Source organism: Giraffa tippelskirchi, chromosome 5 (genome assembly GCF_054371585.1).
Source record: "Giraffa tippelskirchi isolate mGirTip1 chromosome 5, T2T-mGirTip1v1.2.pri, whole genome shotgun sequence".
Classification (NCBI taxonomy): domain Eukaryota; kingdom Metazoa; phylum Chordata; class Mammalia; order Artiodactyla; family Giraffidae; genus Giraffa; species Giraffa tippelskirchi.
In genome coordinates, this window is record NC_137279.1 from 48,369,268 (window position 1) to 48,384,049 (window position 14,782).

General features: G+C 36.6%; 1 protein-coding gene across 6 annotated transcripts in view; it reads right to left on the reverse strand.

Moving 5' to 3' along the window:
* The window catches only part of AHCTF1 (AT-hook containing transcription factor 1), an 84,577-nt gene that overhangs the window by 48,079 nt on the left and 21,716 nt on the right, over nucleotides 1-14,782 (reverse strand). For all 6 annotated transcript variants that reach the window (XM_081486893.1, XM_081486892.1, XM_081486889.1 and 3 more), the window contains exons 5-12: nucleotides 12,087-12,294; nucleotides 10,211-10,327; nucleotides 8,809-8,893; nucleotides 7,317-7,467; nucleotides 5,602-5,734; nucleotides 5,316-5,497; nucleotides 4,836-4,897; nucleotides 3,868-3,996 (exon numbers count right to left, since the gene is read on the reverse strand). In XM_081486893.1, the coding sequence (XP_081343019.1) occupies nucleotides 3,868-3,996; nucleotides 4,836-4,897; nucleotides 5,316-5,497; nucleotides 5,602-5,734; nucleotides 7,317-7,467; nucleotides 8,809-8,893; nucleotides 10,211-10,327; nucleotides 12,087-12,294 (1,067 nt within the window). The remainder of the gene's footprint in view (nucleotides 1-3,867; nucleotides 3,997-4,835; nucleotides 4,898-5,315; nucleotides 5,498-5,601; nucleotides 5,735-7,316; nucleotides 7,468-8,808; nucleotides 8,894-10,210; nucleotides 10,328-12,086; nucleotides 12,295-14,782) is intronic.

Below are 14,782 nucleotides of genomic sequence, written 5' to 3' on the forward strand. Positions count from 1 at the left end.
CTCCATTACTAACCAATTTAGCTCAATTTGGTCTATCTTAGGAATAAAGTTTTTAAAAAGATACATGAAAAAAGTCAACAAAATGACAATATTTGCATGCCTACACATACTTTAGTCAATTTTCTAAATTGAAATTATTCATGTTTTATCTACATAAGCGGAAAGAAACCAAGGGTTGGATTACCAGATTCAAAATAATCACAAAAAGATATTAAATGCTGTTTGACTAACATGGCTGAATGGTTGAATTACAGCTAATTTTTCTCACTTTTTCTTATTTAAAAAAACTTATTTATTTATATTTGGCTGCAGGGTTCTTCTTTGCTGAGTGGGTTTTTCTCTAAACTGCCACGAGTGGGGGCTACTCTCTAGTTGCAATACTTGGGCTTCTCATGGCAGTGGCTTCTCTTGTTGCAGAGCACAGGCTCTAGGGAGCGCAGACCCCAGTAGCTGTGGCATGTGGGCTCCGTAGTTGCAGCTCCTGGGCTCTATAGGGCACAGGCTTCAGTAGTTGTGGAGCACAGGTTTAGTTGCTCCATGGCATGTGGGATCTTCCTGGACCAGGGACCAAACATGTCTCCTGCACTGGCAGGTGGATTCTTATCCACTGCACTACCAGAGTAACCTCTCACTTTACTTTTTTTTTTTAAAACTAGATATCATTGTTTTTAACTAAGCTTCATAATATATAATAGAGGGGAATCAGTATTAATTCTCTAAAATAAAAAAAATTAAACGGAGCACTTAAAGTGCTCCTTAAGGATGATGAACACTAATACTAATTTGGAGCCTCTGGCAGGGAAAGATAATTTCCTGACCAAAGAGTCCTATGAGCAAGGGCCACCAAGACAAAACTGACCTAAGGTTTTCTAATGAACCCAATTCAGAGCTCTGTTCAGGCAGAAGACAGTTCATAATCTGTTACTGACTCACTTAACATATGAAAAGAAAACCATCCAACATTTAAGTATAGCCACCAGATCAAAAGGCTTCCCTGTCAGCTCAGATGGTAAAGAATCTGCCTACAATGCAAGAGACGCAAGTTCAGACCCTGGGTTGCGAAGGTCCCCTGGAGTAGGAAATGGCAACTTACTCCAATACCCTTGCCTGGAGAATCCCATGGACAGAGGAGCCTGGTGGGCTACAGTCCATAGGGTCGCAAAGAATCAGATATTGAGAGACTAAATAATAACAACCAGATCAAAAAGACTAAAATAACAAAAACTAACTCCAGAGTAAACAGACATAATACAGGGAACCAAATAAAACCTGAAACATACAGCTAGAAGATGTTTCATCCATAAAATAGAACAGAATACTACCAAACAAGAATGATCAAAGAGTAAGTGTGTGTAGAAATTTTAAATTGGGGCTAAATTTTTTAAATCTAAAAAAAAGAAAATTAGATGAAAAAATCCCCCAGAAAGCAAAATCAGAGGCAAACGAGACACAGTTGGAAAGCAAAAATAAGCTAACATAAGACCAACTAAGGACAGTCAATATTTGTCTAATGGGGTTCTACAAAGAGCAAAAACAAACTGAAATGTAGATATCCAGTCAGTTCCTCATCAACTGCAGATAGGAAACATTTGGGGGCGGAAAAAAACAAAACTTGAATTTCATGTGTGCCAGCAACTATTTACATGCATATATGTTGTATTAAGTACTTTAATCTAGAGATGATTTAAAGTACATAGGTGGGTGTGCACACATTATATGCAAATACCATGCCTTATTATATAAGTTAATTGAGCATCCTTCAATTTTGGTATCTATGGGTGTCCAGGAATCAATCCCTCATGGGTACCGAGGGCTGACTGAACATGACTACATGGTCAATATTTGCTCAGTACAGTAATACAAAAGGGAGGAGGGGAGAAAGGAAAAAAAAAAAACAAAACCCTGATAATAGATTATTTCTCTTATTTTCATGACATTAGGTATTAAATTCCAACTGCAGGTGTTAAACCGTCAGCAGCAATATTCACAATTCATCTGATATTTAAAAGGCTCCTTCCCTAACAATTCATTATGCTACATATCTGCAATTATTTAAATAACTTAATTCAAACATTATTTGAGGGGAAAGTTATTAAAACATTTTCTCTTTCTCCACAGAAAAACGACCCGGGGTTTGTTTACTTTCAGCAAATACCAAGTTAAAATTTGAATTATAAGTTGTCACCAGACAACACTGTTTAAAAATGTTTCCTGACTGGTAAAATGTATTGTGACTCTAAAAACGGAGTGGATTTTACAATATTTTTATTTACGTATCCATTGGGAAATTAAGCCTGGCTTCCATGACTAAGTCTGATTCCCATAACTGTCTTGTGTTTTGCAGAAACCTGGGATCTTCACTTTCATAAGAGCAGTTTTTATAGTTTTGCTGCTGCTGCTGTTTTGCTGTTGCTGCTGCTAAGTCGCGTCAGTCGTGTCTGACTCTGTGTGATCCCATAGACGGCAGCCCCCCAGGCTCTCCTGTCCTTGGGATTCTCCAGGCAAGAACACTGGAGTGGGTTGCCATTTCCTTCTCCAAAGCATGAAAGTGAAAAGTGAAAGTGAAGTTGCTCACTCGTGTCCGATTCTCCTCGAGCCCATGCACTGCAGCCTACCAGGCTCCTCCATCCATGGGATTTTCCAGGCAAGAGTACTGAAGTGGGTTGCCATTGCCTTCTCCATTTTATAGAGCAGTGGTTCTCAAACCATCAGAAATCACATCAAGGGCTTATTAAAACTTCTACTCATGACATGCCTGATGCATCCATGATGTTTCCTAGCCTGAGTTCAGTCTCGCTCAGTCGTGTTCAACTCTTTGTGACCCCACAGATTCACAGAACGCCAGGCTTCCCTGTCTATCACCAACTCCCGGAGCTTGCTCAAACTCATGTCCGTCGAGTCGGTGATGCCACCCAACCATCTCATCCTCTGTCGTCCCCTTCTCCTCCCACCTTCAATCTTTCCCAGCATCAGATCTTTTCTAATGAGTCAGTTCTTCCCATCAGGTGGCCAAAGTATTGGAGCTTCAGCATCAGTTCTTCTAATGAATATTCAGGACTGATTTCCTTTAGGATTGACTGGTTGGATCTCCTTGCAGTTCAAGGGACCCTCAAGAGTCTTCTCCAATACCACAGTTCAAAAGCATCAATTCTTCGGCACTCAGCTTTCTTTATAGTCCAACTCTCACATCCATACATGACTACTGGAAAAACCACAGCTTTGACTAGATGGACCTTTGTCAGTAAAATAATGTCTTTGCTCTTTAATGTGCTGTCTAGGCAGTGCAGGAGACCCAGGTTCGATCCCTGGGTTGGGAAGATCCCCTGGAGAAGGAAATGGCAACCCACTCCAGTATCCTTGCCTGGAAAATCTCATGGACAGAGGAGTTTGGTGGGCTGCAGTCCATGGGGTCGCAAAGAATCGGGCACGACTGAGCGACTAACACTTACTTACTTATGCTGTCTAGGTTGGTCATAGCTTTTCTTCCAAGGAGCAAGAGTCTTTTAAATTCATGGCTGCATCACCATCTGTAGTGATTTTGGAGCCCAAGGAAATAAAGGCTCTCACTGTTTCCACTGTTTCCCCATCTATTTGCCATGAAGTGATGGGATCAGATGCCATGATCTTAGTTTTTTGAATGTTGAGTTTTAAGTCAGCTTTTTTTTCACTAGCCTATAGACCTGGTGTCAAGTTATACCTATGGGATCCTGTAGGTATGAATTTTAAGCCAAATCCAAGCTACTGACATGCAAAGTTGGCATTACACTACTTAACTTACTTCTTCAGAAATTATCTAATAGATTTTTGTTGTAATAGAAAGCTAATGATATGATCCAAAAGAAACAACAAGATTTAAAAATCTCTTACCTGACTTAAACTGGAAGGTTGAATATCAATAAGTCTTGGTGAGAGAAGGCCAGCCACAAGACATCGATTATAACCATCAGGAATGACTTCATTAAGAGATGGTCCTGATTTCTTTAAAAAAGTCAAAGTCTATAACAGATTGATTAATAAGATATCAGTCAATAATCAATTCAAATACTCAAATTTAAGAATAAATAATAAACCCATTAGCCTACTTTACACTTAACAATCTAAAGAAAACTAAAAGGCACTGAATGAAAATTGTGGAAGACTACATCTCTGTAATTCTTGCAAGGAAAAGAGCTTATAGGTTCTTGAGGTAACCAATGTTTGTCAGTCACAAATACTACACCTGATAATGGTATTTTAAATTGCTTATATATATAAGGTAACCCTGTTATCTTCTATAAAGCTGACAGACTTGGTAACAGATCTTAACAAACTTAATACACACAAAAGAAAAAGCTTGCAGTTTATTCTTTTTGGTCTAATGTGAAAGAGATCCAATATGAAGTATAAATATGACATTCATTCATATCTAGCTGATTATCACTTTAAGGCTATGCCACTTTACGTTTTCCTGGAAAAGTATTTTCAATATACAATCTTAATCCACTCTGAGCCAGTCACTGTGCCACTGTGCTAGGTACCTTTTTTGCATTATTTCATTTACCCATAAGCTTTTTAAGAAGGAAGAGAATTAAGAGAATGGATTAAAATAAGGTACTAGCTTACTTTTGCTTGAATTTCAGGAGCTAACATCCATATAAAGCTGCTATAAACCCCTAATACCTCTTCCTAGAAGGCTGCCATTAGTAATTGATGCTACTAGCTGCTATCTCATATACCTAGCAGAAGCTACCTTTTAAGATGAAAGAGTAGTTTATATAAATAACACTAAAGTTTAAACCCATGATCTGACTTCAGCTCAAGAAAAGAAACTGTCCAAATTGTTATTTCTTACTCACCTCCTTCTGAAAGCCAGTACAAGTTATATGAACAACTCCTGAGTTTAACAAACAAGTGGCATCTAAAAAAAAAAAAAAGATTTTAAAAATCCACTTACATGTTATATTTGGGATGGTATTAGTACAACAAAATTTATCCTAAGAACAGATTACTAGGCAAGGCATGGTATTACTACATGCAATAAATTTTAAAGTAATTTGTCTATGTATTTCTATCCTAACAAGACACTAAACCTTATCACAAGTTCACTTAATATGAAATAGTTCATGCTTTACAGCAAATTCAAATACTGACAATTTTTCTATAAAACATATAATCATTAAATTTCTTGTGTACATATATCAAGTTAACGTCCTAACTTATCCATACATGTTAACTAACAATAATGAGAAATGAATGATAATACACTACACACAGCACAAATATACACATTCTTGCATGTTATTTTTCTCAAAAAGTAATGTTAAATAAATACGTACCAAAATTGTAAGTACTTGGGTTAAAAAACTGCTCAGGAGGTGGATATGAGGGAGGAACTCCTCGACTTAAACTTCTCTCATGTACTAATATATCCAAGATGTAATGTGGAGAAGTCCTACTTACAACAGCATCCAGTGACCACAATGCAAAATAAGAGCAATTATGCAGATATTCTCCTGATCTAAAAGAAATTTTATACAATTATTAAGTCAATAAACTACTACACATAAAAATTCCTATAAATATAAATACATACATATATAGATAGAAATAGAGAAATCATACCTTAACGAATCTGGCATTTGTGCATGGTACCAACGATTTATGTCAAAAAGCCCCAAATATATAGAAGGCTTTCCCTGTCCATATATATTCACCTGCCAGGTAAAGACTGAAACACTGGTGTCAGGAGACAGAGCTAAAAGAAGAGATAATTTTTAAAAACAGAATCAATAATCTCAAAATATATCCAACAAATAAAATTAGGAAGATTTTCCCATAAATTAAGAGGTTTAACTCATATCCGATTTGTTAAAACACATTTCTATCATTTATTCTGTAACAAGAGGTTCATTCACTTCTATCTTGACTATTTTTCTATTTCAAGAAGACCTTATTAAAACGTATTCATCAGAAAAACAGTAACTTTGGCTTGTCTTCAGTTAACAGTTTGGCAACTTCAAAGATGCTGTAAGGAGAAAGTAGAAAATGATTTGAATGAAAGTTTTCCCACAAATAAATCATTGCTAGTACCAGAGACTATGTGTGTGTACACACACATGTGCAAGCTCAGTCATATCTGACTCTTGCAACCACGTGAACTGTAGCCTGCCAGGCTCCTCTGTCCATGCGATTTCCCAGGCAAGAATACTGGAGTGAGTTGCCATTTCCTCCTCCAGGGGGATCGTCTCGATCCAGGAATTGACCCCACATCTCTTGCTTTGGCAAGAGGATTCTTTACCTCTGAGTCACCTGGGAAGCCCAGAGAATATCAATACTTAAAAGTGATGCCTTTGGGCTTTAGGGCTTAATTCTGTAAAAGAATTCTAGCTGAGAAGGATTGATCCGGCTATATGCTAAGGCAGGTGGTGGTAGGGGAGAGAGGTACCCAAATGGTACGTGGAATGGAAAGATAGGAACAAAGATGAGAGACCAATAGAAGCAAAAAGGAAAGTAAAAATCCAAGACATAACTAATAGGAAATATAAAAAAGATATGAGTGGGGAGTAAGAGACAGAGTTCCATAAATTCTGTTTTGACATGTTTAGTTGGATATGAAAAATGGGGACCAGGACAGAGGAAATCTCTGGGATGAATAAGCTGTACATGCGAATGAATCCCAATACGAACAAGCTAAACCAGGACCCCACTAAGCATTCCCAGAACTGAATAAACCTATCATGTTATCCCATTCAATTCTTTTAACAACCACCCTTTGCAGAAGATATAAATGTATTATTCCACTCACAGATAAGGAAACAAAGGCTTAGTCACAAATGTTAAATAATTTGTGAAAGGTTACAACTAGTGACAGAGCTGGGATTTGAATCCATGTTGGATTCTAAAATCTATGCCATTTTCATCCTGTCACGATATTTACCAGGAAGAAGGGATAACACTAGAGGAAACAAAAAATTCAAGACAACAAAAGCATGTTTGCTATATATGTCTCAAAAAACACAGAAGTAAACATTATTCACAAACTACTCATACTAGTCACAACCAGAGACCTTTTTGTGTGTGTCTGTTTTGAGAGCCGCATCAAAATAAAGAGGTTGCTCATTTCCTTAATCTATTCAATTCTTGAGTTCTACACATCATGATCTGGAGAATAAGAAATACCTCAGATCTCACCCAGTCCCATCCCACAATTAGTATTCCAACTTCTTAACTGCCAGGAGTACAAACTCTAGAAACCAGTATCTGTCATATATCTTAAATCAAGACAAATCTTAAATCAAGCATTCACATGATATATAATAAAAGTGCTTTAAACCAACCTTCATTCATGCTTTCCTCCCTGTCACCATGAGATCGAAATTTCTCTATACTCTGGCATCCCAAAAGTTTGGTATTACCAGTTTGTCCCCTCAAAGGAAACATGCCACCTGTGAGGTCCAGTGTGTATCTTTCTTCACAGTACTCCAACCCCTGAAATAGAAAATGTACACCAGTCTATGTCTTAATAGGATTCTAAGAAAGTTATTCTAAAATTAAATGTTCAAGAATTTCCACACAATATAAAGAAAACAAAAAAGTTAAAAGACTGAAAAGAACAAATTATTGAAGAAGGCTCTAAAATTTACACATGGGATAAAACATAAATAAAAAGGCTAATTTTGTTTCTCAAAAATAATTATCAATAAATCTTCTAAAGCTGTTATCAAACACAGGAACCTTCATGCATTACTGGTTGGGGTATAAATTGGACCTAAGCAATGAAATTACAAATGCATATTCTCTAAACCAGCAAACCAACTTCTATGTTTTCACTGAAGTTCTTGCTCTAGTTCTTAAATTTTTATTCACTGATCCCTGTTAAGAATTTGACAAAAGCTATGAAATTTTCTCTAGAAGAATGCATAGTTGTTCCTTGTTCTCCATGAAGAACTGGTTCCAGGACCTTCTTCCAATATCAAAATCTGTAGATGCTCAAGTCTGTTACATAAAATGATGTAATACTTGCATATAACCTACGCACATCCTCCTGTACACTTTGAATCATTTCTAGACCACTTATTAATACCTAACACAATGTGAATGCCATATAAATAGTTGCTGTGGCCCAGCAAATTCAAGTTTTGTGTTCCGGAACCTTCTGGAACTCTCCCCCCCCATATTTCTGATCCAAGATTGATTGAATCCAAAGATGTGGAACTGGAGAGTTAGAGGAGGGGGGTTCGGGGACGACATGGACACTGCAATCAAAAAAATACTACACAAAATTGAAGGGCTTCATGAATTTCCTAAAACCCAACCACACACCCTCAAATACGAGGTTAAAAAGCCTGTTCTAGAGAAGTATTGTGACAGCTAACCAAATATGGTTATTTGGTTATTAGCAGCACTTCACTACTTCCTCAAGAATTCAGCCAGAAAAACAGTCATTTAAAATGCTAGATGCATTTATCCTCTCTTACAACTGTAAGCGACCACACTATAAAGTCTACCCCCATGGCTAACTGCTTGTTATATTCGAGCAACAAAGTGGGGTTATTTTTCCTGGCTACCAACTAGGCCATGAGCTTGAGTCTTGTCTAATCTCCTCATTCTAGAACAAAATTATACCTGAAGATTTTAATTTTAAGATTGCCACCTTGGTAAAATACCAGTGTCCTGATCCCTAAACCTAATACTTTTTACATTATATTATGAATACAGTACTAACTTGAATAGAAGAAAACATTGTAATATCTCAGTATCTTAAAACAAAGACTTAAAATAGCCAAACAATAAACAAAACTGATACTATCAACCCATATCACCATTTACCTCATATAAGATTTGTCCTGACGCCAAACACTTTCTGTCACCAAAGGCCAGCTGAAGCAGATGTAAACTCAAAATATCCCCTTCACTGAAAGAAACAGAAATTAGCTGAGGAGAAATACTAAATATCGTATTAATGCATTAAGCACCTTTTATTGCTCAAATAAATTTAATCTGCATACAATATTGAGTGCATGTGACAAAACTGAGGTTACTGTAAAGAATTTAGTTTTATTTGGTCGTTTTCACAAAATGTAGCCCTTTAAAATAATAGCTGATTTAATTTTTATTGATTCTAATTAACTTAAGCTTATGTTGCTTGCATATTTTAGGTGACATCTTAAATGACTGAGACTATAACTCTACTCAAAATTCATTCTTTCTCCCTTTCTTCAATAGGTGTGCTTTAGTTAGACAGTATTAGAAGAAAAAATAAATGGGATACAAAAATTGTTGAGATAAATGTCCTTTCTTATTCACCACATGGAGTCTTCACAAGGCATATTACTTAAGCTGCTGCCAGCCCACATCACACTTGGATGGAAATATGGACCTAATGAGGACTATTCCAATAGCTGTCTCTATATTTTTACTTCGATTTTCCTCCAGGAATGACAGAAGTGACAAATCAATTAATTCTTCCTTCACTGATGTACTAAAGTTTAACACAAAACCTCAAAGTGAGGAAATCTAACACAAAAACCTAAGTTAACCACAATTCAGGTATCTAGAACTTAAGGTAGAACAGCCTTGGGAAGAGAACGTATTGGGAACACCCAAGAAAGCACTAAACACCAATGAAAAATAAGAGAAAATCAATACTTAACACTGTTTCAGCACTGGAAATGAACGAGCTTAACCAGTTGGAAATTAAACTGAAAGGAAAGATTTCTCAAAAGCTACACTGGGATAAAATTAAAGCTTATGAAAGAGAAGGAAAAATTAACCAAATTAACCTTAGGAATATACTGCAAAAGGCAAGTACAACAGAAGAACTAGAGAACAAAGTAGGGATACATAAAAATGAGAGGCATATACAATAAAGAGAAAAAAGGAATGAGATCATAAAAGAGGAAAAATGTTCTTATGAGAAAACACAGAAGGCCATAAAAACTGAGGAATGAGAAGTTGCCTACTTATGTGTTATCAGCTTACTCTCTGAAATATATATTACATTCAAACAAGTCAAGCAAGCACAATTTCTTCTTACTGATATCTCAGACTTACTCAAACATATAGGAACAATTATTTACCTTTTAAAGTCATTTCAACTGCCACTTACTAATTCACTGAATTATGTGGCTCTCATTAAAAAGAGGCAATATAGCATACAGCTTTGCAAAAGAAATTAACTGCCATGTCATTCTTGACAAATATTATTAAAAACCACATATATCACACTTACCTATCTTGTGTAGACTGAACAGCCCAGAGGTAACAGCAATTACGAGGATCATTTTCAGGTTCTTGAAAAGTGACAGCATATACAGGAACTCTTCCACCTTCCAACTGTGTGTAGTATCTATTAACAGGCACAAAAATCAGTACACTTCATACTTCTAAGTTACAATTTCATGAAAAAGGAAGAAGATGCCTTATGTAAGAATTTGGGTTAGAACAACTACTGCTCTTACAATCATCTTATCTTCAAAAACACACAGGGTACAAGACATCAAGAAAATGAGCATGGTATCCCATTTCCCAGGTAGAACTGGGAAGGGTTAGAATCACTAAAGCACAAACTATTCCTTCCAGTCATGTAAATGTATGCCACTATGTACTGCTCCCCAATAACAAGTACTCTAGAAAGAGATGAAATACTGCCTAACACTCCACTTCAGCTGCTTCAGCTGCATCAGTTTCCCATTACTACAACAGAATGAGTTAGAATCTGAAGAGGTCTCACAAATCCCTTGAAAAAGCATAATTAGTAAAGAGAAGATAGCGCTCAAGAAAATCCTGTAGAAGCCAGGTTCTCCAGGCACTCCTTTGTGAGCAATTCAAAGACAAGAGCTGATAAAAGGGTATAAACAAAGACAGTGAAGATGGAATTCCCATAGGGAGCTACCAGGCAACAGCACTGTCACTTCATCACAAGCATTGTGCAGAAAAATTGAGTGTGAGGAAGTGCAAGGACAGTCTGTTTACTTTAGGGGCTACTAGCACCTCAGTATCATCAAAATCCCATGGACAGAGGAGCCTGGTAGGCTACAGCCCATAGAGTTGCAAAGAGTCGGACACAACTGAGTGACTTGTCAGATGTCAGACTGTCAGATCATCAAAGAACCAAAGGTTAAAAAAATAGGCCTGGTATATATACATTGTTATTTTCCATCTCTCTCTTTCTCCTTCACTTCAAACTTGGCAAACATAATCAATCAAACACTGCCAAGTAGGTACCAATTTGCTGGTAAGACAAACTGAGCAGAAAGCTTGGAAAGGTGACTATTTTGTTGACTCATTTGAAAGACAAGTTACTCAAGAAAATATTCCAGTATTACTTGGAAGAAAAAGAGGAAATATTAAATTGACAACTTAAAGGACAAATAGGTTATCTATTTGACTCAACAGAGATGATTTAAAACCTATAGTGCCTTACCTCCCTCAAAAAAGGGAGGTAATTCAATAATTCAATAAATAAAGGTAAATTAATAAAATGGATTCCTCAGCAATTTTAATAAAGATTTAATTAAAAAGTATCAATACAATTATATTTGGAGGAAGTTTTTGACAGCATAAAAATTTTAAACACAGTATCTTGTAATTTTCTTAAAAAGTCTTTGTTTTTTTCTGTCAACTGAGAACTACTACTATTAAACTACCTAACACATACGATTATGCAGAAAAGTACTCCTGAAAGAATTCATACCAGATATCTTAGTAGAGTCATAGTTTACTGGCAAACTGAACTCCACAATGACTAAAATGCCAGGTTTTTTGTTTGTTTGTTTGTTTTGCTGTGCCATGCAGCTTGCAGGATCTTGGTTCCTTCACCAGAGACTGAATCCGTGCCAAGGCAGTTAAAGTGTAGAGTCCAAACCACTGGACTAGCAGAAAATTCAGCAAAATTCCTTTTAAATACAATGACTCAACTTAAATTGATGGGCTAAGCCACTCCTTTTTACACTAAGTCATGATTTCATGCAATGGAAACTTATGCAGTCATTCAATCCTTAGTCTACTCTATCTCTTCCTGTTTATGCTAATCTTTAAATATTAGTAATTGATTATATTCAGAAAGAAATTACTAATAAATCTAATAATTAAAAAGTTGTCCTTACTCTCTTTTCATGCTTTTCATGTTCCAAAGTGCTAGATAGCCATCAGAAAAACCTATAGCAAGCTGATTTGTCCGGTTTATGTAACTAAGGGTTGAAACGGCTGTTCCTGATGGGCTGACTAACTGAAAACACAGATGGCGTCCTTCTCGCATCACATTTTCTCTAATGTGCGGTACTTCAGCTGGGATACCAGTTACAACTTCAAGGTCTAAAAAATAAATAAGACAAGTAAGATTAACAAACTATAAACAGCATAAAACCAAGTATGTCACCCATTATTCAATCAGCAGTTGAAAACTACTGGGGTCAATTAAAGTAAGATTAGTGATAACAAACCATACTGACTATATGAACTAGCCACCTTTATTTTAAATGTTACAATTTTCAAAATACATTTAATTGTGTAATATCTTTAAAATCTCATACATATCAAATGTTATCAAATTTTACCCATTTTAACAGAATTAATTTTCGTGGGGTTTCCCTTGTGGCTCAGTGGTAAAGAATCCATCTGCCAATGCAGGAGAGAGACACGGGTTCAATCCCTGATCTGGGAAGATTCCCTCATGCTGTGGGCTAACTAACTAAGCCCATGTGCCACAACTACTGAGCCTGTGCTCTAGAGCCTGGGAACCACAGCTACTGAAGCCTGAGAGCCCTAGAGTCCATGCTCAGCAACAAGAGAAGCCACTGCAATGAGAAGCCTGTGCATCACAACTAGAGAATAGCCCCTGCTCACTGCCTGTGCCCAGCAACAAAGACTCAGCACAGCCAAAAACAACTAAGTAAATGGAAATTAACTTCCTTAACAATCATAAGTAAAGCTGATGGTTTCTTTATTCAAATTTAGGAGTAACAACCTAAATATTCCCCTCGAAGAACGGCTGGTTCCAAGTCAGAAACAGAAAGTATATAAGATGAGCCTGGTATATCCTGTGCCAGAAATCTAGGAAGCTATCAAAGTCTAAGGTGATGTGTCAGACTCCATGAAGGTGCCTTCATTAGCAAAAACAGGACACTTTTGAGAACAACAACAACAAAAAATAATGAAAATAAATGAATAAAGCACATTAAGTATTATGTAAAATCCCATGAGTTTCTACCTTCCTTACTTATAAGAGACTTTACTGAACCAGTGAAGTAGCTGAGTACCAGCTTCTTACTCAGATAAACAAATACGCCTAGTTAATAAAAATCACCCCCAGTTGAGAACCACTGGTACAAAGGTTGATGGATCATGCTGTCATCACCTAAACCCACTGATCACTAAATATAAAACAAGACACCATGTGCCTCCTGATGTGAAACATTATGAAATACCTAGCACTTTTGAAAGATACCTGTCAAATGTTAAATCTGAATCTAATCTGAGCTAACTTACATCTACAGAAAATATAAAATGTAAATGACACCACATGAAGATACATAGATCATTCCAAAATAATATCTTCAGCAAGACAGTGGAATTAAAAATAAATAAATAAGGAGAGGATAGAGGGAGGACTGCTCTACACTTACACAGACATGAGATGCAAACTGTCAAATGTAATGTGTTTGGATCCTGGTTCAAACAATTCAAATGCAAAAAGATGCTTTAGAGAAAATCATAGCAATTTCATTATGGACTAGTAATTAACACTATACCAAGTAATCATTAATGCTTTTAACAGTGGTAAATGGCATCATGATTAGTAGTAAAATAATCATTATTTGCTTTAAATTAATAGACTAAAAGAGAGAAGGGAGGAAAGGGAAATAAAACAGAACAGATGCACAGATGGTAAATTTTGAAAACTAACTTGAATTTAGGTTAACAGGTTTGTGGGAATTCTTTTATTATTCTACTTGAGAATGTCCCGAATGTTTACATAAAAAAAAAATTCAGGCTCGTTTACTGCTATAACTGTTATGCAAGGGGAGATTCCCTCAATGCTATTAATGAAGAGGGACAGAGGAACCTGGCGGGCTACAGTCCAGGGAGTTCCAAGAGTCAGACATGACTGAGCGACTAAGCACAACAGTACTAAAAGGGGAAATTGTCTCTCTACATTTTATAAAAAATTTTTATTTATTTATTCAGTTTTGGCTGTGCTGCATCTTCACTGCTGGGCAGGCTTTTGTCTAGTGGTGAGCACCGGCCACTCTCTGGTTGGATGTGCTGGCTTCTCAATGTGGGTAGCTTCTCTTGTTGACGAGCACAGGTTCTAGGCCAAGAAGGCTTCAGTAGCTGCAGCACATGGGATCAGCAGTTGCAGCTCCCAGGCTCTAGAGCACAGGCTCAAGAGCTGTGGCATATGAGCTTAGCTGCTCTGCGGCACGTGGGATCCTGTTGGGTCCGAGATCAAAGCCCTGTCTCCAGCATTGGCAGGGGGATTCTCTACCACTGAGTCACCACCCTCTCTTTACTTATTAATTAATTAAGCTTTAGTTCTATTTCAAGATGCTGTTTTGTGAGGGAAGACTTTTAAATTACTGTTGTTTTCTATCAAATTACTTTATTAAATTACTGTTGTTTTTTATCAAATTACTTTATTTCTATCTTGGGCTTACCACAGGAACATAAACAGTATGCCAAAAACAGCATGTTAGATCCTACATAGTTGGATAACTTTATATTGTCTGATAAGGATCAAGATTTTATACCTTTCAGCCCTTCTTCTGGTATTTATTTAATAACCTGAATGATGTTATTCAGT